Source organism: Vulpes vulpes, chromosome 7, assembly GCF_048418805.1.
Source record: "Vulpes vulpes isolate BD-2025 chromosome 7, VulVul3, whole genome shotgun sequence".
Classification (NCBI taxonomy): domain Eukaryota; kingdom Metazoa; phylum Chordata; class Mammalia; order Carnivora; family Canidae; genus Vulpes; species Vulpes vulpes.
In genome coordinates this window covers 125,166,226-125,193,857 of record NC_132786.1, presented here as the reverse complement: position 1 = coordinate 125,193,857, position 27,632 = coordinate 125,166,226, and the positions used below count along the sequence as shown (strand labels likewise).

The window sequence follows — 27,632 nt, the reverse complement described above, 5'->3', positions numbered from 1 at the left end:
AGCAAGACTTTATTATTTTACATTTACGTCCTCTTTCTACTTGTCTGTTTGGCCGATTCAAGCAGTCACCAGTCGTTGAGCGTAGCCTGTTTGTCGGGATGCCGTTGGCGAGGCTCTAGAGCTGGTCGCAGGTGGACGGAGGAGGCTGGCAGGCTGCGGTCTGAGGTTCTCCACTCCCAGCGGGCCCCCGCGACTTCCAGCTTGATGCCGCACGTATCTGTGACAAACCCTACGGCCTCTAATTGTCTAAGGGACGAAGCATAAATGAATATCCCATTGAATGCCTTAGATGATTTGCCGTCCCACTGAGGTCACAGACTGCCATGAGCGACACTGGAGATCCAGGGCTGCCGGGGAAGAGACGGAGACTGGAACGCAAGACAGAGAGGGGTCCGGGTGGACGCGGTCGGGGGGACGCCCACGGGAGCGGAGAGAGCCCGTGCTCCCGCAAGGCTTGGTCAAAGAACCCCCGTCAGGCTTCATGAAACCATTGGAAGAACGTACGGAAAGCAAAGGAAAAAAAACACCCCCAATTTAATAAACGAGGGACATGCTGTTTAGAAAAGAAAAAAAACAGGTGCCCAATAAGCATGAAAACGTTAAACCTCATTCACAATTTGAGGAATGAAGAAAAACTACAATGAATATGCCACTTTTTCTAGCAAGTTAGTGTAGGTATTTTTAAACCGACACTTGGTTTTGGAAAAGGTGAGGTGGGACACTCCCGTCTCCCGTCTGCAGGAGTGTAAACTGTTACGGCCTTTCTAGAGAGAGAGAGCTTGGAACTGTATGGAGCACATGAATACCCTCTTACCTAAGAACTATTTTGTGGGTTTTTTCCTGCTCAGAGAGATGCACAAGGTGCATCAATATATACATTGATAGGGTTGCAGTTACTTCTAATAGAAATTTGGAAGCAACTTCAATCTCTAACATGAAGGGAACGGTAAAGTAAATGACGGGGCATCTATATTAAGAAACCATCGTTTCAGAGACTATTCATGATAAAGGAAAGGTTTCCTAATATACTAGTAAGTGGGGAAAAAAAAAAGCTTAACATTTCAGAAATGTAAAGTATGACCCGTCTTTGCATCACATTGGGAAAGGACAGGATAGACTCCGAAATGTTGGCAGAGCTGCTCTGGATGGTGGGGTCAGGCTGGAATTTGGAGGCAGGTACATTCTTTGGGATTTCAGGGTTTCTTTTGTTTTGTTTTGCTTGTATTTTGCAAATTCTTTGGTAGCAGGTGTTGAGATGGGAAATAGCCACCAAGATGCAGTTAGAACAGCCTCACCCCTCCAGCACGTTCCTGTTCTCGTTACTTCTCCCACCACGAGAATGCCCCCGCTTCGCCCAAAGTGGAAAGGGAAGAGGCTAACGGAGACGCGTCCGGCAGGCGGGGGAAAGGCGAACCCCGGGGAGCGGAGCCCCAGAGGAGGAGCAGGGGCTTGCAGCACTGCACAGTCCGGCCCGCGGCAGGGGGTGGAGGTGACACGGGACCGCCCTTGCCTGTGAGTCAGCCGGGGAAGTTTAACCGGGCGGCCCGACCCCATCGTCACGCTGCCCCCGTGCGGGTCGTCTTTTGTGAGTCGGGGCCTCACGGAAGCCCTTAGATTGCCCGATAGCGCGCAGCTGGTAGAGCCTTAAACAGGCAGCGAGGAAAAGGGACCAGGGCGGGATTTGTGCCGGCGCGGGGAGGGCTGCGTGTCCTCTGCGTTCTCTCCTGGCGAAGGAGAAAACGGACTCTTTTTTTATGTCAAATACATCTGTTAATCAGAAAAATAGTATATTTGACTCAAGTAAGGAAACAGTGTTGTAGAGATCAGTGCTATTCAGCAGAGCTTTCTGCAGTCTAAAAATACTCACCAGCCCCCTCCGGTGCACGGCCTTGCAGCCACGCGTGCCCACGGCCACTGGAACGGGCCCAGTGCAACCGAGGAACTGAAATTTTAATTTTACTTAATTATAAGTAATTTTAACTAAAAGAGCCTACTGTAGCTAGCTATTATAAATGGGGCTAGCGGCCTTTGCTTCTAAGGGGCATCCCGCGGGGCTCCCCAGCTCCTTCTGCCGTGTGGAAATGCAGCCAAAAGCCGTCATCTCTGAACCAGGAAGTGGGCTCCCACCAGACACAAATGCACCGTCGTCTCGTCGCTGGACTCCCGGCCTCCAGAGCTCTGAGGAAAAGACGTCCGCTTTTATGTCACCCAGTCCAGCAGCCTCCGGGCTAGTAACGGGGAGGCGGAGGGAACCCTGGGTGCCGTGGGTGGCGCAGGGTGCCTGGAAGAGGGACAGATCGCGAGGGGAGGACCGTGGGGCAACACCGGACCGTGCAGGCCCAGCTGTCTCGGAGGTGCGGGCAGGAGGGGGCGGCCAGCGACCCCAGCGAGGGGGGGGCGTCGCTTGGGTCAGGAATTCCGAGGAAGCTGATGGAGCCAAGCGATCAACCCGATTATAAGATGCCAGCCGTAAGGGATGATTCCGTGGGTGGCTGCCACTCTTAGGCAGATGTCCCATAACTGGAAACTCCACGGAGAAATAAAAATCAGCCTTAAAGGGGAAAAAGATAAAGATGCTTCTAGCCCAAAAGGGACTTAGGTATTTTTACTGAGGAAAAAAAAAAAAGATGATAACAGGAACGTTCTTGTTCATTGACCTCTGGTTGTGAGCGATGGGTGATTTGGCGGGTTTTGCTGTTTGTATCCCTTAGGATACCTGACAGCCGTGCAGGACTGTCCCTCCCCGAAGGCGTGGCTCCGGCCGCAGCCCTGTTTCCGTTCCTTACATCATGTGGCGCGGGCGGGGCCCTGGGGAGCCCGTGCTCCTCGCGCAGACGCTACTTTGCGGTAATTGACCAGCCACAGAGAGACGCGGGCTCCCGTGCGCTCTGGGTGAGCTCGCGGCCACCGGAGACCAATAAGCCGCGTCCCTAGCACTGTTATCACTTTGTTGAAGAAGCTGCTATGTGAACAAAGACCGGCCTTCGTTAATTTCCCTTTTCGTATTTGAAAAACCTTGTCAGGAGTCCCCCTTTGGGAGTTTATAATTTGTCAATAGCACGTGTTATTTTGGTTCTAAAGAGGAAAGGTGTGTGGCGGTAGATTCCTACTGAGTCCTCCTCCTGTCTTAGTATTTCCACTCGATGACCTCTAACTCCCCACACCCTTGGTCGTAGGATGTGTACACGTCTTAACTGTGACCTCACAGAGAAATGAACTTGTAGAAACGTAAAGCACTCGTGAGATGAATCTCAAATCCGTAACACTCACGGGGCGTGGGCGCACACACAGTGGTAACCGTGGAGGGCCCGGTGGGCGTCGTGCTGGCCCGAGCCCCCACGGTGGTCAGTGTTGGAATCAGGGTCTAGAACCTCAGTCTCGGGCTCTTTCCCTTGTAGCCTGCAGCACGTTCGTCTGTTTTCTCTCCAACTGCTTCGTAAGCTTCTGAGAGCAGATTTGATCCCTGTGTGTCTAGTTAGAGACTCTCGGTAAAGGCCCGGCGCCTACTGTCGGGCTTCCCTGCAGTGTCACAGGAGCATCGAATGTCACACATTCCTCCTGTTACCTGGTCACTTTTATTCAACTTCTTCAATAGATAGAAATAGATAGATAGATAGATGATAGATAGATAGATAGATAGATAGATAGATAGATAGATAGATTGATAGATGATAGATAGATGATAGATAGATGATAGATAGATAGAGGTAGATGATAGATAGATGATGATAGATGATAGATGATAGATAGATTAGATAGATAGATAGATAGATAGATAGATAGAGGTAGATGATAGATGATGATAGATGATAGATAGATAGATGATAGAGAAAGTCAGGGAATGGCCAACTATGAGAGAAAGGAACTTGAGGAAGCTTGACCATCCTTGCTTCTAAACATCAATACTGAGTTTAGCCTCGGGAACTTCAACTTCTTTATTAATGGTTTAAAGTACCTCATGTGTTCTGTGAAAAGGCTGCTATTACATATTATTTTTTTATCTTAAAAAAAATTTTGTGTGTGTGTATTATTTCCAGCAGTGGAAAAGGGCCGTAGGGCTCATCTTCACATGAAAGAGTGAACCTTACAAGTCAGCCCTCCGCTGTCACTTTATTCATTGTGGATTTTTGTGCTGTGGGGGAAGTTGGTCCAGAAATTATTCCCCCTGTTATGAATTTGTAATATTCTAAATACTCACTATAAATGATTACAGTTTGTTTCAGTGTTGGAAGGGGTGTTATCCAAGCTGTCGAGATACGATGAAGGCACTTTCTTTTCATCCATCCTGTCATTCACTGTAAGTATTTGAATGAGTTCTCCTCTGCTGTCTTTTGACTGCTGTCATAGTGCTTATCTAGCAGCTAAGAAAATAATTCTCATAATTATCTCTTTTCCACTTAAGGTGAAAGCAGCTGCAAAATACGTTGATGTTCCAGTAAGTATTTTTTATTTGCTTTTAAAAACTGTGTGTGTGTGTGTGTGTGTGTAACTCTATCTTAAATAATTACGGTTTACCACAGATTTATTTCAGATCTTTAAAGCAGTGAGTGCCATTCCCTCAGGGAGCAGTTTATTTTCCTTCAGCAAGTGCTAACTCTCATAACAAGGCTTGACATGGTGATTTCAGTGTCCTTTCTCCGCTTTAACTCAGGAACTCTCGTGGAGATCAAGTCACTATGAGAACATGCCAGCTCGGTCGCAGAGGGTGGTTCTAATACTCCAGGACGGGGTACAAAATGCCTCAGACCATTTACAGAAAAATGCTTACTGTCTCTTTGCTTTATATGAAAGCTGTGCCAGGTTTCTCATAGGAGTTACAGTAACAATAGAGATGAACCAGTTAAAGAACTAGTTTTCTCTCTTTTTTTTTTTTTTAAGATTTTATTTATTTATTTATCCACGAGAGACACACACAAAGAGAGGTAGAGACACAGGCAGAGGGAGAAGCAGGCTCCATGCAGGGAGCCCTATGGCGGGACTCGATCCCAAGACCCCGGGGTCACGGCCTGGGCCGAAGGCAGACGCTAAACCACTGAGCCACCCAAGGTGCCCCAAATAACTAGTTTTCTAAATAAAAATGTAGTATGAATCAATATTCACTTATTTTAAACACTTGGCATTTTGCAGAATTCTTGGAAAATAATTTGTAACCTGTAAATCTGTTCAAAGATTAAGATACCATGAGCTACCATTAGAAAATTCACAGGACAAATATAATCAACAAGTTACATTTGTAACTTACATTACAATTATAAAATATGTTACACTTAACATATTTTAAATTGATAATCCTAAGCAATTACGTTTTGCCTTCATCCTATTATGACATATGTATGATCAAGGCCTATTATGTTCTGTTTAATCATATATCTTGGCATATGTATCGCTTTGCAAAGAATTTGAGCACAATGTAAATAAAACTTACAAATTGAAACTAAATGGAATATAAGTTGGGCAACCTGGGTGGCTCAGTAGTTTAGCACCGCTTTCGGCCCAGGGTGTGGCCCCGGGGTCCTGGGATCGAGTCCCACTTCAAGGTCCCTGTGTGGAGCCTGCTTCTCCCTCTGCCTGGGTCTCTGCCTCTCCATCTGTCTCTCATGAATAAATAAATAAAATCTATACATAAATACATACATACATATATAAAATGGAATATAAGTAAATAATAAAAAACAGAATATAAATAGATAATAAATAAATAAATTAGAATATAAGTCATCTTATCTTTGCTTGAGATTGTGCTTGGGTAGCATCACATCTAGCTTGTCATTATGAACGTTAGTGGTTTAGGGACTGGCAAGCCCTGTATACCAGTTGTAGATGGCTCTTATTTTTTTTTAATGTTATTTAAATTCAGTTAACATATAATGTAGTATTGGTTTCAGAGGTAGAGGTCAGTGACTCATCAGCCTGTGTAACACCCAGTGCTCATCACATGCCCCTCCACGACCCTCAGTTTTGTTTCCTATGGTTAAGAGTCCATTATGGCTTGTCTCCTCTCTGACTTTATCTTGCGTTATGTTTTCCTCTCTTCCCCTATGATCCTCTGTTTTGTTTCTTAAATTCCACATATGAGTAAGATCATATGATAGTCTTTCTCTGATTGACCTATTTCACTCAGCATAATATCCTCTAGTTCCATCCACATCATTGCAAATGGCAAGAAAACTCTTTTTATGGCTGGATAGTATTCCATTGTCTGTGTAGACCACGTCTTTATCCATCATCTGTGGATGCACATCCGAGCTCATTCCATAGTTTGCCTATTGTGGACATTGCTGCTATAAACATTGGGGTGCAGATACCCCTTTGGATCAGTACATTTGTATCTTTGGGAAAAATACCCCGTAGTGAAATTGCTGGGTCATAGGGTAGCTCTATTTCAACTTCTTGAGGACCCTCCATACTGTTCTCCGCAGTGGCTCCACCAGCCTGCATTCCCACCAGCAGTGCAAGAGGGTTCCCCTTTCTCCCCATCCTCACCAACATCTGTTGTTTCCTGACTTACTCATTTTAGCCATTCTGACAGGTGTGAGGTGGGATCTCCCTGTGGTTACTTCCCTGATGCCAAGTGATGTTGAGCATCTTTTCATGTATCTGTTGGCCATTTGTATGTCTTTGGAGAAATGTCCATTCACGTCTTCTTAAATGGCTCTTATTTTTACTGTGGACCGAATAACCCCCAGATATATTGCTGCCATAATTATTATAAATGAATATTTTAAATCTTTTTTTTCATAATGGTAAGTGTACTCTTTAATCCCCAAACCCTACTTCCCCTGTCCCCCTGCACCCACCCACCCACCTCCCCTCTGGTAACCATCAGTTTGTTTCCTGTAGTTAAGAGTATAAACGGATATTTTTTAAGGAAAAGGCTATGGATTTTCCCAGCTCTGCATAGAGTTTCTTTGGAACAAGGCTTTTTTATTTCACAAATGATTCCCAAAGAATTCTTGGTGTCCTCTTTGTCTTGTACCTAAGAATTAGAAAATCAGCACTGGGCAATAAGCAGAAATAATCACATGTGTAGGGTCTTGCAAAAGAACAGCACAACAGAGAGAAAGGAAAAATTGAGAGTTCATATTCCCTATCTTAAAACAAGACAAGTAATCGTAGGAATACGTGAAGTTCCTTGAAATTCTTAACATGCTTAGAATACAGCTTTTTTTTATTTTGAATTAAAAATGGAATGGGATACCATAATTATTTCTGTTCTTAGGGCTTTTGAAGTTTTTTTTTTTAAGACTTATTAATCTATTTTTTAGAGAGAGAGAGTACGAGTGGAAGGGGCAGAGGAGAGGGGAGGAGAATCTCAAGCAGACTCCACACTGAGCAGAGGAGCCCCACCCAGGGCTCAGCCTCATGACCTGAGCCAAAACCACGAGGTGGATGCTTAGCCGACTGTGCCGCCCAGGCGCCCCACGGCTTTCGAGGTTCTTAATTTGACCCTGTGCTAGATCTGTTAGACCTTACAGAACTTGAGAGTTGAAAGATAGAGAAAGCGGTTCATTCATCCTCCGCCTCATTGCAGAAACTGCCCTCCCTTCATACGCCTCACAGAGATTCATTCAGGCTCCGTGATTTTTTTTGGTGATTGCAGGCTTATGTCTAATGAGCTGAAGATCTGCATCTCTGTGAATTCTTCCTTGATTCTAAACCCTCTTCTGCATGATAGCCCTTCAAATAGTTGATGATAATTAGTCATGCCTCCTCTTCCCAAAGGATGTGGTGGCTAGTCAAAGGGATATATCGTCGGAGGAATTGTTATTGTCTCTAGTAGACGTCTTCAGTGTCTTCACTGAACTCACTGTTTATTTAACACCAAGTGCTAGGCTCTGGGCTTACATGATAAAAATATACATTGACTGCCCGCAAGCCAGTCAGTGTCTAGGATGAAAGAGGTAGAGAAACAGACGTACGTTAAAGCACCCACAACAACTGGACCCAAGCTCTGTATCGAGCCAGTAACTTGTCGCTCCCTCGAGGGATTCGCATGCCAGTGTCAGTATTAAATCAAGCTGCCCCCCTGCTCCAGCAGAGGATGCTAAATCATAGTCTGGCCCTGGGAGATTAGTAAGGGAGGAGTTCCTCCCTCGGATCTGGACATTACACCTCAATCACTGATGCCGGTGAATATTAACCTCAAAAGCTATAAGTTGCTATTAACTCTTACTGTTTTTTATGCTAAAACTCCAACAAATACGCCTCTCTAAAGCAGTCTTTTAAGGAGAAACTCATGAGAAAGGAGAACACTGGTTCATCTGTCAAAAAGGTAACTCAAGACTGATCAAAAACCTACCAGCAAAATGCAAACTATCAAACTTCTAGAAGAAAGCATAAAAGAAAATATAGGTGGTCTTGGATTTGATGATGAGGTTTTAGGTGCAACAACACCGAAAACATCCATGAGAGAAAAACAATGTAAATTGGACTTAATAATGAACTACTCTGCACTGTTAAGAGAATGAAAAGACAAGCCAGAGACACATATTTGGTAACAAACTTGTATCTAAAATGTACAAAGAGCACTGAGGGGGGCAACTTGGCAGGATGAGCACTGGGTGTTGTTCTATATGTTGGCAAATTGAACACCAATAAAAAATAAATTAAAAAAAATAAAATGTACAAAGAGCTCTTAATACTCAACATAACAAAACAACCCAATTTGAAAAATGGCAAAAGACCAGAGTAGACACTATAGCCAAGACATAAGGATATCAAATAAACCTCAGAAAAGATGCCCAACATCATTTGTTGTTAGGGAAATGCAGTGAGGCACACCTACACACCCATTAGTGTGGCTGAAATTTAAATTTTAAAAAAAAATTGACAATAGCAAGATGTTAACAAGGATGCAGAGCAACAGGGACCCTCATTCATTGCTGGTGTAAATATAATATATGGTACAACTACTTTACGAGACCGGCAGTTTCTTACAAAGCTAGTCTAACCATGCAGCCCACCCACTGCATTTCTAGGTATTTATCCAGCCACTTTGAAAGTGAACATCCACACCAAAACTGCACACAGATGTCCCTACCCACCTTATCCGTGATCACCAAAACTTGGAAGCAACCAAAATGTCCTTCAATAGATGACTGAGACAGGGGGAATACTATCCGGGGAGAGAGAGCCTGCAGTGGGGATGGGCAGAGGAAGAGGGAGAGACGCCCAACGGACTGCACGCCCAGGGCGCTCCACCGCCAGAGATCAGACCCCGGCCGAAACCAAGAACTGACGGTCTGACCGCCTGTGCCACCAGGTGCCCGTGTCACAGGTGACTTTTGAAGGTACAGTCAGGGGCACCTGGCTATGTCGGTAGAGCTTGTGACTCTTGATGTTGGGGTTGTGAGCTTAAGCCCCGCATCGGGTGTAGCAATTACTTTTAAAAAAGTTCATTAGTGCCCATTGGTGATGGTTAACAGTTGAATAAAGGTTTTCTTTAAAATTAAAAATAAAGATGTAGTCGGTCAGTTTTACAGTATTTTCCCTCCTTCCTTTGCGTCAAGATACTATTTATTTCTTAGATGAGGCCACTTGAATACTCAGTGCTTTACGTCAGGATAAGAGCCGGGAAGAACCCAGAGAATGGAGCACTGGCCGCAGGGACATAGTGCCCTGGGGGAGGGCTGCACAGCAGGACCGGATTAAGTCCCCGCTGCAGGGCTGTAGGGGCACAGAGCTTGCCCACCGCCGCCCTGCCCAGATGAGCATTTTGCTTCTCTCCTCTTCTTTTGTTTTCTCTGTTGTCTGTTTTGTCGGGCTGGCTCTTCCCTTACGAAGGAAATCCCTGGACCACCGCTGGACTTCTGACATCCCAACATCCTCAAGGCCCCTTGAGGCCAAAATCTGAAATGTTCCAAATTGGGACTGAATAAATCGGTCCCAGTCAATCTCACTTTTAAAAGCTAAATTAAATAATACCCACAGCATTTTTTTAATTTCACGTCTTCAAGTCCTCCGTGTAGTTTGTAGGGTTGACATCATAACACCTGTAGACAGACCAGGGAGAGGTGAGCGAACATGTTTATAAACTGCGGGATCAAAAACCTTCACCTTGGGCAGCCTGGGGGGCTCAGCGGTTTGGCGCCGCCTTCAGCTCCGGGCCTGATCCTGGAGACCCCGGATCGAGTCCCACGTCGGGCTCCCTGCATGGAGCCTGCTTCTCCCTCTGCCTGGGTCTCTGCCTCTCTTTCTCTCTCTCTGTAACTCATGAATAAATAGTCTTAAAAAAAAAATCTTCACATCATAATCATTACTTATGAAAATGAGAGTGTAAAGGAATTATGTGCCTCACCTATTAGCACTTTCCTTGCTCGGTAGTCCTGTATCAGCACCTGTCCCTCGGAACTCTCAGGTGTTAGTGATCCTTATTACAGAAATAGCAAGAGAAATACCGGAAGCTCATAGTGTCAAATGGGCAAGACATGATGGGATTAACCTTGAGCCCATAAATCTCAGTTCAAAGTCCACCTGCCTCTTTTCCTGGAGTATTTCAGGCTAAGGTTTTAAACCATTATTCAGTATCCCTTTTCATATTTAAAATAACCTTTTTCCACGACTGTACGACAAAATATTTGTACGTGCAAATGCTTACACCTGTGAGTAACAACATATCACCGTGTAGAAGAAATCCTGTGAAGCATCCATGTGAGTTTAAGAGTGAAAACAATATGACTCCGTGAGGTCTCAGTATTAATCACAGCAGATTCTGGTATGATATACTCTCGTAGCATTAGGGTAGGAACCTGCTCTCTACTAATTATGTTCATAGGGAGCAGACCCGAGATCGAGATCCTTATCCAGAGCAAGAGGAGGAATGGAAGTCTCTCCCTTAGAAATGTGGGACTGAAGGAGGTGTGCATACGGGAAACAGGCGTGTCCCAAGTCTAATGGATGTTTTCCAGGGGGTGTGGGTGACATTGTCTTTAAACCTGAATTTTCTGCCTTCCAATTTGAAGTCAAAATGTATAGCAGTGTTAATGGAGTTTTGAATACTGCTGAATTCAAGAGAAAGGTAATTCTGGCCACTTTACTGCTTGAAATCATAGTGTGGAGGGTTTTATGGGGTTTTTGTTTGTTTGTTTTAAGAACATTGAGTTTTTTTTTTCATTGTTTCAAAAAAGTCAGATACACTATTATTAGAAAATCTTGAAAAATGTATATCCTTGTGATGTTTTTGTTGTTCACATTTCTCCCCCCCATCCCCCCACTTTTATGAATTATTCCTCTTCCCCGGCTTATGTAATACCTAAGACGGGGTAAATCTAGTTTGAAGGCTTTACTTCCATTTGTTTCCTTTTGCTTTTCTATGTGAATACAATATAATCATTCTACTTGTACGGAATTGGTAAAAGATATATTTTTACAACAAAATCATCATGGGTATGCTCAAACCTATTTAAGTTTTCGAGGATCTAGAATTTATTTAGCCTACTCTAAATGCTTTTGAAAAGCTTAACTTTAAGAACATTTTTGCTCAAATGTAAAATTACAGAAATTGCTGCATGAATGCCAAAGTAATAAAGAGTATATTACACAGTGAAAGAAAGATCTATAGTATCGTTAATAATACCTGGATAAGTCATATGTTTGTAGAATTGTGTCCTACGGTCCCTGGTGATCAATTACAGACTACTTCTGAATCTGAAACGCTGGAGCTGAGATAATAAAAATTCCTCCTATTACAATTTCAAACTGAGGAGACTTGTGACTGTTTGAAATCTCAGAAGATCCATATGTGCAAATTATCGGAAATCAGGATATCAAAGTTCCACTCTTGATGGTTTCTTCAAGGCAAGCTTTTGTAGGTTCTGAGAAGTATACTTTCAAATTAAGTCAATTATACTGTAGCTTCTGCTTCATCTTTGAGACTGGAATAGTTTATTTCAAAATTTGTCTCCTTGTTAACTAGACACCATGACAGTGTTTGCATAGTGTGTTGTTAACCTCCCGTGGAAGGTTAAGCGGCTTCTTCTGCATCTAAATCCGTTGCTGTGGAAAATGACTTCAGCATTGCACACACCTCCCCGTGAATAGGGGACTGAAGACGTGCACCTGTGGGATTAGGTGTAGCAGCAGGAAGTAAGAGCATTTGCAGCGTATAATTAGCAAGGAATTTTTTCTCTCTCTTTCTAAACAGCATTTTCATCTCACTAGGTTAACCAGTGATTAATGCTTGAAAAAAAACTTGCTGGAGCCTACACCCTTACTTAAACTTATTGGCTCACTGGTTTTCAATTACTTACGCAGCCGAAGTCAAGAGGCACTCTCTTTACCATACTTCAGGTCCTTCCACATTTATTGATTCCTTTATGATCATAGAGGAATTTTTTAGGTATTTGTGTCCTTTTATTAGGACTTTGTTAGTCACATTTTGTTCTTTTTGGAATCAAATTAGAATTCCAGAATTCCTGTTTTGCGTTAGAGAGCACTGCCCTAATAAGATGGAGAAGTTAGTGCCCAGTGAACCAAGGATCTCAGAGATTTAAATGGGGGGATGAAAAAAAGCATTGGCTCTCAGTGGTATTTAATGCGTAGCGTGCTTGCTATGTGGATTTTAAATGTTCTTTCCTCAATTTTGTTAAGAAAACTGCGATTACCAGTATAGAAGAGATTTCTAAACATAGCTCTGCAGAACACAACATTCTTGATTAAAAACTCCTCCAAAACCACAGTTTTTGAAGTTTAGCAGACGTCTCCTTTGGAAGGGTAGTGGACGCCCTCCTGTACCAGCATGTGTAGGAATTCCTTGTCTCCGCCTGGCAGCCTCGAGCATCCCATTCGTTTACACACCAAACACACACACACACACACACACACACACACACACACAAAAACAGCGTGTTCAGTTTTTACTTTTTAACAAAACCTCATTTCCTAATAAGATACCGTATAATGATGAAGTTAAATGCATAACATGTAATAATAGAATTAGATGCAGTGACTTCCAAAGTATGTAAATTTTACTGCCATAAAACAGAGTCTTTGCACAAAGGAGCACTGAACCAGTGATAATGTCTTCTATCCAAACACATTTGTACTGTAAGTAGAAACTGTTTAAAAGGAAAATTACATCTTTTTTCAGCAATTTATCAGAGATAATTACCCTTCATACACTAAAGGAAGGGATAAAGAACTAGAATTCTAATTGGTAAATGTCACCAACTGTTGCAGTTACTCTTACTTGTGTATATTCTTTTAATGATTATAGTCTCATGCCACAGCTACATGAAAATATATTCACTAGGTGTGAAATTCCCATATGTCACAGTTTCAAGAATAGGTAAACAGCTCAAAGATAAAGAAAGAAATAATGCTAATGAGAAATGTAAGAATTCTGGGTTTTGTTTTCCAGGCAAGTGGATCTTAATTTGCCAAAAGGGGAGGAAATACAATTTCAAAAAAAAGAAAAGGACAAGCACTTAATTTTGTCGAAATAAACTTTTAAATGAGCTTCACTTCACACCCTCAGCCAGAGATTCTTCTTTCCTTAGAAAGGTGTAGAACTGCCTGCACCCATGGATTCAGTATCATTTCCCTTGGGTCTGCCAACGGGAACAGCATTTACTTTTCTTTTGGGCTTAAACTGTAAAGTGTTTGTTAGTTTTAGATGTTAGAAGATAAACTCTTCCTGGCTGGTGTTTCATTATGTCGAATGTTACCTTGAAGGAGATCAAAGAAACGGGAAAAAGGACCTTAGAGTCTACGGCCACGGCCCACGGCCCACGTGTTTAAAGTCACTATTCCCCAGTCCCCCCAGCTACAGCTTCGTTTCCAATGAGGCTGATGGGTCAAGTGATTGACTACGTAAAACTCTCAAGCCTACTCTTCTGTGGAAAGGGAGAGATAAGCCTGGGGCTGAGTGGGGGGAGAAATGGTGGAGAGAGCAAGCCTCGGGTTGGCATACTCTCTGCCTCCCAGTTCAGCCAGGCGGTGCCCACGGCAGCGTGTGCGTGCCTACGTCACGGAGGATTATTTCCAGGCACCTGCCCGGAGCTCCGAGCCTAGCCGCCTCCCTACCCAGTATACATAGAAGTGTGCCGTCTGGTCATTTTCATTCTGTGCACTGGATGTTCTCATTTTCGGTGCTTTGACAGAGTTTGAGAAGTGTGGAGAGAAGTGCTTGTCTCCCGGGTCAGCCGTCCTCAAATATTAATAGTAATAAACTTTGTACAAATCGCCCGACCTCTTCACTGGAAAAACTGATACACGACACATACTCACCCCCCCCCCCCAGAAAAAAAAAGAACAAACCACCCTACGTTTCGTTCTTGGTTATCCTTGTCATTTCATTTAAACTTTCAAACCTTGCTTGAGAGAATTAGGTGGAAAAACAGTGAAGGAATGACTTGGGTAAGTCACCTCCATTATGTTGAAACATAGTCACCACGTGGTACATGGACGCTCTTCAAGGAAAGACCAGTGAAGACCTTTAAGCAGTGGTTTCAAATCATAACTAATCACTAATTTTGTTTATATTGGGACATGTTTGAAAGGATCCTTGACTGTATGTGGTATGTATCTCCCTCTGCCCAAATGTAAGAGCAGTAAGAGCTTCCTGCGACTCTCAGGACCCAGAAGCCACTCCATTAGCAGGAAACCAATTTGATTTTTGTTAATGAGATGTTCATTTCCTACACACTGGCGAAGAGATGGGCAGTTTTATCACCATATATAAAATTTACTCCCCCCACACTCAACCCCCAAAAAGCGATAAGAACTTCTTGTTGTTCTTTAAGGAGAGGCGCTGCCTTATTCAGAACTATGACCTGTTTCCCCCTCAGTGGTAATAGTTAAATGACCCATATTCTCTTTCACCTCATTTCTTTGCAAGATTTACTTTAGCAAAATGAGTCCGTTGATAGAAGTTATAAGGTACATTAATGATGCAAGACCAGCTGACTCATCTGAGCATTCGCTCCACCATTCTGTTCTGATTAAGGCCGTATTCTAATCAAACAAACAGCTCAGTACAGATTACGAATCAACCGAGTGTAGATCATCCAAATGAGTATTTTTATTAACTAGTCCAGCTGTGTGAAACTTGAACTAAAGAGAAGTCCAGAAGAAAAACTTTTTAGACGCCATTCAGGTGTTTGTCCCTTCCTGGGACTGATCTTGTAGACTCTGTAACAAGGAATAATTGTATTAACTGGCCTCTCTCCTCTGGCATTGCAAGACACCAGACGCTGGGTAACTTCGGAAAGTTACCTGATTCCCACTTTAGACTCTTCTTAGAAAATTGGTTCATCAATATTCTTATTGTATTTCTAAAATAAAATAAATCTCTGATGTAGTATTGATGAATATAAATGAGTAGAAGCAATGGATAATCCTCAAAATTTCGGTTTATGTTTCAGTTCGTGATCCATTAAAATTTTTGCCCAGTATCTTCCCAATAATATTTTACTCAATAAGAAAATGTAGCTTGTATGCCTTGAGCACCTAGAGTAGTTGAGGAGGGCAATCCAAGGAAAAGTAACATTTTTGTTTTTTTATATGGATAACGAACCAGAGACGGTGACAATTGACTATATTGGCAATTAAATGATTATTGCAGTTGGGGACTTTTTTAAAAAATTCATTCATTTTTACTGCTTGACATATTAACCTTTCAAGATAGCCCTTAAAGAAAAAAGATAACTGGTACTTTGCAGCCACATGTCTCTCTACTCCTTTTAGTAATGATGAGTGACTGTGACCTCGAGTTACGGACGTCAGTAATAAACTTTTATTTATTTTAATTAGGGAATTTACTGAAGGTGTGCATTGTCAATTTTGGTATTGAGCATATTTTACTAACGTAAGCCTTGAAATGATAGAGTGGATTGTTTTCTAAGGTTGTGATTAAATAATACTTTCACCACTGAGACCTGATCTTTTATTCCCCACGCTCTGCTCCCTCAACAGAAACCAGGAATGGATTTGGCAGATACCTATATCATGTTTGTTCGGCAAAACCAGGATATCCTTCGAGAGAAGGTCAATGAAGAAATGTATATAGAAAAGCTGTTTGATGTAAGTAACTGCCCTTGCAAGGCCTCCTGGCATCCTAGAAATATGTGCAGGAAAAACCACCTTTGACTGGTGTGTTTGCAAAGCAGGCTCCTCTCCCGGTCCTTTTTCTTCTGTGCAGCTGATATAGTTGATAATTTTATTTCTCTGACTGTTGACAGAAGCCTTAATTGGCTTCTTTTGTACATGAAAACTGTCACTGTTAGAATGAGAGTCTCAAAAACCTTCTGAGGTTAATTTTAACAAGCAGGATGATAGCCAGTTTATCACTGTGTACGGCAGCATTTCCATAAACAGAATCAAGCTGTAATGGATTTGGCTCCTCCTATAAAAGTTTTTCAAGTCCAAATAATGCTCCCTAGTTAGACAAAGACATAAACTGCACTGAAGCCAAATATCTGCCACTCCCCAGTTACTGAACGTTTTTATCTTGATTTACAGCCCTGATGCCCACTCACAATATGACCCCGCAGTTGTGTCAGGACAGAAGTCTTCATTTACCCTTGGCAACTCCTAGAAATGGGGAGGTTGTGGTCTTAGAGAGCGTGATCATGAAGTTTCACTGGTCTAGTGTCTGGAAAGGAAACTAAGAGAGCAATCCATTTCAATCACAATGTTGTCACTCATTTGTAATTATTTAACAGTCAAGTCAAAGGAAGTGGCACTTTGCTGGGTTGTAACTTCACATCATTCACAATGCTGATTCTGAAATGGAATATCTGCTTTGAACTGTATTTATTTATGTTACGTCTCCCCTGCATTTTAGAAATGCTTTTCTGGCAGTTTCATTTAATTATGCAAGTTACTGCAAATGTTTTCATAACAGCAATTCACGGGCTTCGTGGTGACACTTCAGCTGTGGCAGGTACAGAAGGTCTTGCTACGTCATCATCTCCACCATGGTCTGTTGTGTCAGTGTTCGCTGTTTGTCAGGTTGGGTGGTCAAAATGAGTCTTCCCTTTCATATTTTACACTTCTAGCCTCTACCCAGGCTGTTTTACAATAAAAGTATCATCTGTTTTAATAAGCTAAGTGTTAATATGTGTGAAAAGAATGATTTCCTAAAAGCTTTGATGCCCTGCAGGGGTAGAAAAATTATCATCTATCCAGCTGGCTCTTTTACAAAATACTGAAACCATATTAGCAACTTCTGCTTCCATTTGGTATTGCTCTGAATTTACAAGCATATGTTTTACTTCCAAATTCTCTTTTTACTTTTTTTTTTTTTTTTTTTTTTTTTTTTTTTTGCTTATGTGGTAATTTTCAAAAATGTTGAACGGGATAGGAAATTGGGTTGATGTTGTTCCCTTTATGTTTGCTCTTGGTATAGCTAAAGCGCGTGTTCTATGGTGCAAACAGGTAGACGCATCTGGAAAGAGGCCACTGTAGGTAGGGGTGTGTGTGTGTGTGTGTGTGTGAACGTCTTCAATTTTTCATCCTGGTGACCTGTTTACTACAAAGCTTGCCAGCAGTTCATAGCAGAAGTAGAATTTCTTTCTCTATAAAGATATTACCTACTTCAACTCCAGCCCCTTCACCAAACTTTTTTCGAAGACTTTTTGTGTGACCACAATAACGAGTGGAGCTAACTGAAGTGGATGCAAGGGGGCCGACATTAGAGTCGTGTCTAGTTGAGGGCACCTGGCCGGCTCAGTTGGTAGGTAGAGCATGTAACCCTTGATCTCAGGGTCGAGTTCAAGCCCCACCTTGGGCAAAGAGCTTGCTTAACACACACACACATGCAAAATGATGCCTAGTTCAGCTGTCCTGGTGAGGTACACTTTTCTTTGATGCCTGAGCCTCTGACATGGCTGGAAGTTAGCTTTTGAAAGGAATGCTTGACAAGCAATTCTGGTTTGGTTGTGAAGGTTTTGTCGTTTTGCATATCCCCAGTAGGACACTGGACTTGTTATTTGTAAAATAGTTATAATGTCCTTAAACATTCTAATATTTTTAAATTGCACATTTTTATTACTATAATTAAAAATTAAAAAGTAGACCCTAATTCTATTGATATGTCATCAAGAATAACATGTATGAGGGGCTACTAAGAGCCCCTAATTAGCCAAGACTGAATTTGCCTCAATTATAGTTAGTAAATGAGAGGTTATCAAGTATGTGTTGAAAGGTAAAGCAGAATGTGTATCTTAAGCAACAGATCATTACCGAGAGACATTATATAATTATTGGAAATCCTCTTGGCTGGAGCTTAAAATAATATTGTTAGGTGTCAAGAAACAGTTGAAAATAATGACCCTATAAATACTGTTGGCAACCTTAGTCTATTACAGAGAAAAAGATGGAAGAGAACAATTTTATTCAGGCCTCACGACAAACTTTTGCTATTCCAATTAAAGTAAGAAGTAAATAGAAGGAAAGGAAGGAAACAGAGACTCCTGCCTTCAGCCGCAGAGGAAAATGTGCGCAGCACACAGCGGGTACATGCGAGCACCCTACAGTGAGTCCACGCTCCGGGGTTTGACCAACCCAGATAAGGGTAAAGGGGATCGAGGTTCTGGTCCTGCTGTGAGAGAGCAGCCTTCCTCGAGAAGGATATGCTTTTAACCCGGTCGAGATTTCGCTTAGTTTTGGAAATGCCGCAAATTGCAACGTTTTTACATAAAAGTTACTCTGAAGGCACGTAGTCGTCCTGCCTCCAGTACCAACACTCCAACACTTGAGTGTCTTACTAAATCCTTTTCTGCATGACGCTCCACTCATGAGAAAAACTACTAAAAACTTTATGAAACTTTCCCTGATATTAGTAGTTACTTGTGGTGTTTCTGTCCTCAAAAACTTTTGGTCATTTGAGCGTCTTAAGTGTCCCTGATACATGTACTGAAATACTTGAGGTTCCATTGGAATAGCTGTAGCAGTGCCTACGGACGCATAATGACCATCGCCCTAGATTTGTGCGCATTGTTTGGGGACACCTCCTGCGGTCGTCCATACACAGCCCGTGCAGCCACGGGCCACGACCCAGTCTCCTGAACGTCTCACGCTGCAATTATTACGGTCCTGGCCTCCATGGGCAACAGTGTTTTTGCTCCTTATCTTCAAAGTCTTAAAGAGAAGGATGATTAAAATATGTATTCTCTTCAAGGTCCTGAAGAAGATAATCCTAGACTTTTCATTAGGTCTTGAAACAGTAAAGCCAGAAGTACTCTTGCAAGATCAACAAAGTTAATATTAGGACAAATAACCAAGATATTCTCCATTCCGTAAGTGGTAAAATTTCTAAAACATTGTTTGCATAACAGAAATTTTTTTTTTTAAGTCTAAATAAACGATGGCAGATTCATGTTGTTCCTAAAAGGAACGGAGTTTGTTTTAAGGTATATCCCTAATTCTCTCAAATTATCGCAGGAGTAATCCCAGCCCCAGCTGTCCCAGGGCGCCTGCTTGTACCAGGAGGTGGCTGGGCACTTCACTCGTTCCCAGCCCGCTCAGCCAGATGCCATCGTCCCCATTTGTCCTTATTTTCAGGGTTAAGAAATCTCCCACTTGAGGAAGACAAGCGACTTATTGAATCAGACTTTGAAATTGTGCCCCTCCAGGTTCAAAGTCTGTGCTGCCTCTATGATGCTTTCAACTTACCAAATCTGAAGTGGTAAAGCAGTCCTGGGGGAAGAGGGCCGGGCCAGGAGTCCACGACCCTGAGTCCCAGCCTCGGCTCCACCGCCGACGGTCAGGGTGGATTCCGAGAAGCTTTGTCGCCTGCTCAAAATGCAGCAGAGTCATCACATATAAACTGAAAAAACTGGTCTAGGATTTCAGCTGGTTTCTGAAATAGCTTCCAGATTTTAAACCAATGAAATTAAATGAGTTTTAATTTTAGCTGTGAGTGACGACAAAAATCAGCGGGCTGGTTGGATGCAGAGCCTCGCACCGCAGGGTGGCCAGTCGCAAGGTTGTCATGGCGGTGAAAGCAGGGTGTCCCCCCAAGAAGCAGTACAAAGTGCAGTAGATAAAGTAGCAAGGAGACCCTGTACGAAAGTATGGCTGTGCTGTACGACACTCCGTGTATCTGCCACCAGGGCGCCGAGCCCCAAATTCAGAAAGTCAGTTGGAACTCGTCTACTCCGTATCCGAGCCGAGTCTGATGGACCAGAACATTCTAGACAGAGACCACCTATCCTCTGGAGTGAGTGGTCAGTGTTACACATGTTAAGTTTAAAGTCTACATGTTAAATTCACATTTTTCAGTTTGGAAAAAATAGGTCTTATCTAGGTAAGAGAAACCCCAAGGAAGCTGTCCCGTAGCCAGAGGGTTCCCCAGGGGGCCTTTCTGCGGGTCCGCAGGCTCTCGCACCACAGGCCGGGCTCCCTCTTACCCGCCAGCGACCGTTTCTAGGGTTCTGTCAAATCAAAACCACCTACCACTTGTCCAGTCCCGCTCTGGCAGTTTGGCAAAGAGGGAGGGACAGGCTGGGTAGGGCTCCAGAGCTTGGAGCTCCGGGTCCAGGGGGAGGTGGCTCCCGGCTGCAGCCGTGGCCCCTCGGTCGTTCCCTAGTGCCCACGAGTATCAGGGGCCGGCCAAGCTGCGCCTCTGGCCGAGCGCACACGCCGAACCCACCTGCCTGCGGGCCTCCGTGCTGATGGGCATCAGCATCACCTGCCCTGCCCCAGGCCCTTTGAAGCCATTTCCTTTCAGCTCTCGTGTTGCTGAGGGCACGCCGGGGTGCGGTGTTTAAGTGGTAAATCATGCAGATTAAACGTTCTCTTGTGTTATAAGCTGATTATATATGTAATTGTTGAAGAGTTTCAACGAGATTTTTTTTAAAACGTTGTGATGCCTTGTAAACTTAAAAGTAATTCTTTAAATGATAGTTAATCAGTTATGTTCACCTAAATAGTGTTTTACAAAGGATTCATTTCTCAGAACCTCCCTGGAAAAGAATTCTGTTGAGGAAAGAAACTCTAAATTAAACATTTTAACTAAAATGGACCTAAACTATATAAATGAGTCCAGTAGCCATTGTAAGATGTGGTAACACACAAAGAAACAAAAACCTGAGCCCGTCACGAGAGAATATGTCTCCAAATAAAACTCCCTTTCCGTGCGTGCGCCAGCCGACCGGCCTCCCGGGTACGGGTACGGAGGGCGGAGACCTCAGATCCTGGAGCACCGGGCTTTGCGCCAGGGCCCGAGCCTCGCGACGCAGGCATTTATCCATCCCCAGTTAAAGTCAACGCTACTGTCCTTGACCTTATTTAAAAATTCGGTTTATTATCCTGTTGATTTCACAAGAGTAAGTGGCCGAGAGCGGCTGCCCCGTTCCGCCTTCTTCCCGGGCCCTCGCCGGTGGGTGCGTAGAGCCCCGTCTCCGGGTTCAGGCCTTCCCTCCGGAGGAATTTCCTCGTGTGTAATTGGCCTCTCCTGCGGATGCAGGCCGCCGCCCGCTGCGAGTGGAGACCCCTTTGTCCTCTTGCATTTCTCACAATTCCGCGATATTATATAATGTCTCTTGCATGTGGGTGTCAACTCACACACAGCAGTTTTCCCCTTTTTTAATAATCTTTTACTTTCAAATGACCAGGAAGTTGTTGCATGAGCCACATACATTCGTCTAGATTCCCATACAGAGGATTTTCGCTTTGACGTTGTCTCTCTATGAAAAGAATTGAAATACCAGACACGGACTCTTGGACGATTAGGCCCCGCCATGGTTTTCCTGCCAACACTCAAGGTTAAATGTCAACAACAGTCATTATTTTCCCGTTTCATCAATAGAAAGGGACGGATGATGTACGCTCGGCGACCTACTGGAGGCTCTAGAACCTGCCCATGTTGGGCGCCCGGCACCTCACTGTACTTGACGCAGATGAAAACTTTGATCTGTGGGTCGTGTGTGTAACTTCCAGCACCGTGTTATTTAGCTGCCGTGACGCACTGTCCCCCAGGTGGTTTTGGTTTTCTTGATTGTATTTCTGGGCTGTCTTACCTACAGTATTTGGACTCCTACCGGAGTCGTTTGGCCTCTCTCAAGATAGTCACAGCCAAGCCTGTTGTGTGGTTGCCTTTTCTACCTTAGTAGAGGCCCTACAGAGCTTGCCCGTAGCTACATCCCCCCCCCCCCCCCAAAGTTTGTTTCTTTTTAACAACCTCTCCTCTGGAGTACAGCTGTCTGGTTTGTTTTTGTTAATAATCCTTATTTTAATGTTATTATTTGTAAGTATAAGAATTTATAAAGGGATCTACTTTTGATGTACAGTAGGTGCCAAAATAGCTTTGGCAAGTCCAGACGCAGCTTGGAGCAGCCAAAGGCCTTCATTTGAATCTAAGCTGTTGGTGAATTAAGACCTGAGAAACTTGAGATGCGCGTGCCTAATTGCCTAAAAGAAGCTCAGCAAGAAAATGTAGTGTAGCGTGTTGATCTGATTTCTTTGATAATTCAAAAGAATCTCCCAAGAAATATGTGGACTTCTTACTTCTGTTCTTGAAATGTGATCGTGAAACACAATTGTCATTTGGCACATTCCCAGAAATACACATCTTTGCATGAGGCACCTGGACATATGTGGCAGGTCTGTTAGAATCAGCTAATTAACAACACAGGCTTAAACAGGCACCTCATCTGGCAGTGCAGTCAGTTGCCTGATGGTGCTCAGCAGGATGGGGTAGTGCTTTTTATTTTTCTATCCTAATGGTCTGCTGCCCACCTAATTTTGCCTTATTGTCAGTCACTACTTACCGCAGCTTGGGGCCCTCCCAGGAGGCTAAATTATTATCAAAGGATTAGGGAGATGTAGCCTTGCAGCTCTGACATTTCTGATTACTTGTCTATGCCAGAACACTAATTAGCTGTGACTAATTAAGAAAAATGTCCCTGCCATAGAAAACCATTTAAAAGAACTGAGAAGTAGAAAAGCAATTCAAAAGCTGAGCAGTGCTCAGATTTGCCGATGCTCTTTAGATTTCCACCAGAGCCTTAACTCACCTTTAATTGTGCTCAGAATTAAAAAAAAAAAAAAGAAGAAGAAGAAGAAAAGAAAAGAAAGAAAAGGAAGAGGAAAAAAAAAGAAAATCTCACATGTGAACTGATCTGAGGTTTTTACTTGAAGAGGAAAAAAAATTGTGGAAATTGTGGTTGATCACCTAAACCCTCTTAGCGATGGTGAAATTGTCTTTGATCAGTGGAAGATGACAAAACTTTCATTTTCATCGAGAAATTTTTCTAGACACCAAATGTGTTGAGCGTGCGTTTGCATTCGTTCGCCCAAGCCGACAACAATGACTTCATAGTTCTCGAAGGAAGAATATTCTCTTAACCGGTTTCATAAAAGATGGCTAAGACGGTTACAGGCCGCACCTTGAGCGTTTTCAAAGCTGTTTCCCCTTGATTTCATGCTGCTTCCACATTTAAGATCATCTGGGAACCTGACTTCGTGGGCTGAGCGGCCTCTCCCCGGTGACCTCGCCCGCCTGGACTGCGGCTGGCCGGGCACCTTGCTGCTGGAGACCAGGGCCCAGACTCCCGGCCTGGGGCGGCCACGGCGGCCACCGCCCCTGACCACCAGGGCGGCCGCTCCAGGCCCCCCACCGCCCCCCGTGCCCATCCCCCCCCACCCCGTGGCCGCCCTCCTCCCCCCACAACTGTGGCTTGTCTGCACCTCAGCGAGTAACCCCTGTGGGTCTCCCTCCACGTCCCACCCACGTCCCGCCTCTGGCCCCTGTGGGACCGGCCTTGGAACTCCCCTTGGCGCGCTCTGCCAGCTGGGGCTGTGGGCCGCACTGGGCCGCGAGCTTTCATGTGGCCACAGGACTCCCTGGGCCACGGCCCGTCCCTGCCACCCCCCCTCCTCACCCCTGCTTCCCCCTGCAGCCCCCACCCCCGTGGGACTGGCTCCAGAACTCCCTTGTGCACCCTCCGCAGCTGGGGCTGTGGGCCGCACTGGGCCGTGAGCTTTCATGTGGCCGCAGGACTCCCTGGGCCGTGGCCCGTCCTGCCGCCCCCCCCTCCTCACCCCTGCTTCCTCCTGCAGCCTCCCCCCCCCCACAGTGGGACCGGCTCTGAAACTTCCCTCGGCGTCCTCCGCCAGCTGTGGCTATGGGCCGCGAGCTTTCATGGAGCCGCAGGACTCCCTGGGCCGCGGCCCATCCCTGTCGCCCCTCCTTCTCACCCCTGCTTCCCCCTGCAGCCCCCACCCCCGTGGGACCAGCTCCAGAACTCCCCTCTGTGCCCTCTGCCAGCAGGGGCTGAGGGCTGCGAGCTTTCATGGGGCAGCACAGGACTCCCTGGGCCGCCTCCCGCCCCTGCTGCCCCCCCTCCCCCACTCCCCTTTCCTACCCCCTCCCTATGGGACCAGCTCCAGAACTGCCCTGTGCGCCCTCCGCAGCTGGGGCTGTGGGCTGCAGTGGGCCGCAAGCTTGCACACACCCGCAGGACTCCCTGGCCGCGGCCCGTCCCTGCCACCCCCCCTCCTCACCCCTGCTTCCCCCTGCAGCCCCCACCCCCGTGGGACCGGCTCCGGAACTGCCCTGTGCGCCCTCCGCAGCTGGGGCTGTGGGCCGCAGTGGGCCGCGAGCTTGCACGCACCTGCAGGACTCCCTGGGGGTCCCTCCGTCCCACAAGGCCGCGCCCTCGCTCCGCAGCCCCCGCCCCGCCCCCACTGCCCCTGCGGTGTCCGGTGTCCGTTCTGCCCGCCGGGGGCCCGGGAGCTGCAGCCCTCCCGTCCCGGGCCGAGCGGGAAGGCGGCCAGGCCGTGGCCTGGTTTGGCCGCGGGGCCAGCGTCTCTCCGGGACCGTGGGGTTCTGACCAGGACGGACACGGGAGCTCGTCCACGACCGATGTTCCTGCCGCGGCCCGTGTGGCGTTGCTGAAGGAGCGCCCAGCCCTGCCCAGCCGCCCGGAGCCCGCCCTCCTGTGAGCCCGCGGCCCACGGCAGCGCCTCCGGCCGGCAAGTGAGCTGGAGGCCTTCGTGGACGCAGCGGGCGGAGGGCAGCCCCCTCGGGAGAGTCCGCGTGACCAGACACGCGCTCACTCTCGTGTCTCTTTCCAGGGGAAGGCTGGCAACCTGGCGGCCTTGGGGGCCAGCGACGGCCTGCGCCTCCCCGTTCGCGGCCCCAAGCCGTGACCCTGCGGGCTGCTGCGCTGGAGGCCGGGCTCACTTCGCCTCCCAAGAGGCTTCCCTAACCCTCAGGCTGAAGTCAACTAGGCCACAGCACCGCTGCTTTCCTACATTTATTTAAAAACTCGTAGCTCACAGAGCCGACAGGCCCAGAAGTCACCCGAGACGTCCCTTGGTGGTAAAAGTGCACGGCAGCCTTGGCCGCACCCCACACGGCCCAGCCTCAGGTACGACCTGGCCGTGGGCCCACGGGCCCTAGGCCCCGCCGAGCGTGCAGCACGGCCGCCTTCCGTGTAAGGCTGTGCTCGTGGACACTCAGCATGGACGCACACGTGGGGCCTTCCTCCTCTGTCTGCGTCATCATTCGAATGAAGTCAGACTGTCACACTAAAGCCCGCTGTTAGCCTTATGTCCCCCTTCCCTAGCCCAACGCGGTCGTTGACTTCTGGGCGATGCCCACGGCTCTCGCATCCATTCCGTTAGTTTTCTGTTACTGAGACGCATGGATGAAGTCAACGCCCTGGCTCCGAGGCTCCTGTCGTCTGTCGCTGCAGAGGCTGCACGGTCACTGTTACGCATGTACAGCCTCTAGCCCCAAATACCAAAGTGCCTTGGGTTCTTTGGCAGGTAGGCGACGCGGGCTGCAGGCCTGCTGAGGCCCGGAGGCAGCAGGACGAGGGAGGCTTTGCCGCTCCCCGTGCTCACCCGTGGCCACCGTGGCAGCTCTGCAGGACGTCGTTAGATATTTCTATCCACGTCGGGGCTTGAGGAGCAGGGAATGTGTGAGCACCTGATTGCGCCTGGTCAGCGAGAGGTAGCACGGGCTTCCCGGCAGAAGTAATGAGGGAAAGAAGTCTCCACGGTTCCCAGAGATGAGACCCAGGAACCAGTGGTCGGGATAGACGTCCAGGCAGAGGGATCGACGTGCCCAGAAGCCCTAGATTTAGAGAAACCCAACATCCAGCAGAGCGGCAGCTCGCTGGGCTGGCACAGATGGGTTCCCTGGGAGTGGCCCGTGGGCTGCAGGCAGAACGATGGCTGGCTGGTCCCGTCCCCACAACACTCTCAGAAAGTAACTCTGGAATGATTGTTTTCCATTTTTATAAGGAAATGGAAACAGAAGGGCCTGCTTATAGGTAAGTCTCAGGCCTAGATCTTCTCTCCAACCGTGCCGTTCAGTAGCCGTGCCAGACGTCCAGTTTATTTTATCCAGATCTGACCGTATGGATTTAAATGCAATATTGACCAAAAATTTTTTAAAGATTTAATTTATTTATTCATGAGAGACACAGAGAGAGAGAGAGGCAGAGACACAGGCAGAGGGAGAAGCAGGCTCCATGCAGGGAGCCCGACACAGAACTCCATCCGGGGACTCCAGGATCACACCCTGGGCTGAAGGCAGCGCTAAACTGCCACCCGGGATGCCCATGACCAAAATTTCATACATAGTATTCAAAATGAGTCATTCAGCCAGGTGAAAGTGTCACGGTGCCCACACGAGCTGTGCAGTGGCAATGTGCCCCAAACTGGTGTCTACAACAGCATAACTGGATTGACAGCTGGGCCAAACCAATCATGATTAGTCATTTCGGTCACAAAACATTAGTCAAACCAGCATGTGTCCCATCATTTGTCATGAAGTAGGAGAGAGGGGAACAACTGATCATCTGAAGTTTTCACTTCGTAACCTTTATCTCTAAGATTTTATTTATTTATTCATGAGAGAGACAGAGGCAGAGACCCAGGCAGAGGGAAAAGCAGGCTCCCTACGGGGAGCCCGACGTGGGACTCGATCCCGGGACCTGGGGTCACGCCCTGGGCAGAAGGCAGATCACTGAGCACCCCCCCCCCCGTGTCCCCACTGTGTAGTCATTTTAACCCCAGGAAAAGACCCCAGAACAAAATGACAGAGGCATTACCTACTTAATAGTAATAATAAAGAACAGTATTAATTTGATTTGATTTTAAAGATTTATCTATCTTCGAGAGGGAGCATGAGCAGGGACAGAGGCAGAGGGAGAGGGGTCTTAAGCAGAGTCTGTGCTGAGCGCGGTGCCCCACGCGGGACTGGATGTCACGGCCCCAGATCATGAGCTGGGCTAGATCCAGGTGCTCAGCTCCTGAGCCACCCAAGCGCCCCGAGAACAGTCTTGATTTTAGTGCCTTTGTGTGGAGTGTCGGGAAGGGCCGACTGGCTTAATAGTGTATTTCCAGGACATTTTGGAATGAAGGGAACTTGGGGTTAATGAGGTAGAGCAGAAAAGAGGTCTTTGGAAATGTAGATCATTTTAACTTTGCAAGGGAACGTGGTGGACTTCTTTGGAATAATGAACGAGCACGTCCTGGTTACTTCACGGTCCGCTGTCGTGACGACTCTCAGGGACCCCCAGGAACGGAGGAGGTTGTCTTCTTGGTTGTCTGCTGGAGGCAGCGAACTGCCTTCAAGAATCAGAGGCTTGACTGGCAGGACGGAATGGTTTCTAGAAGGAAATGGCCTAACCCAGGCTGTCACGAGTCCACGCTCTGAAGCATGGATATAAGAT

The 27,632-nt window shown here is 46.0% G+C and overlaps 1 protein-coding gene across 12 annotated transcripts in view; it reads left to right on the top strand.

Moving 5' to 3' along the window:
* Positions 1-27,632, top strand: part of CADPS2 (calcium dependent secretion activator 2) — a 449,851-nt gene that overhangs the window by 412,362 nt on the left and 9,857 nt on the right. For 10 of the 12 annotated variants that reach the window (XM_072764916.1, XM_072764924.1, XM_072764914.1 and 7 more), the window contains 3 exons: positions 4,214-4,297; positions 4,403-4,435; positions 15,913-16,020. In XM_072764916.1, coding sequence (XP_072621017.1) covers positions 4,214-4,297; positions 4,403-4,435; positions 15,913-16,020 — 225 coding nt within the window. Of the gene's footprint in view, positions 1-4,213; positions 4,298-4,402; positions 4,436-15,912; positions 16,021-16,843; positions 17,266-27,632 lie in introns of those variants that run through there. The other 2 variants (XM_072764917.1, XM_072764915.1) reach the window with 1 other exon arrangement.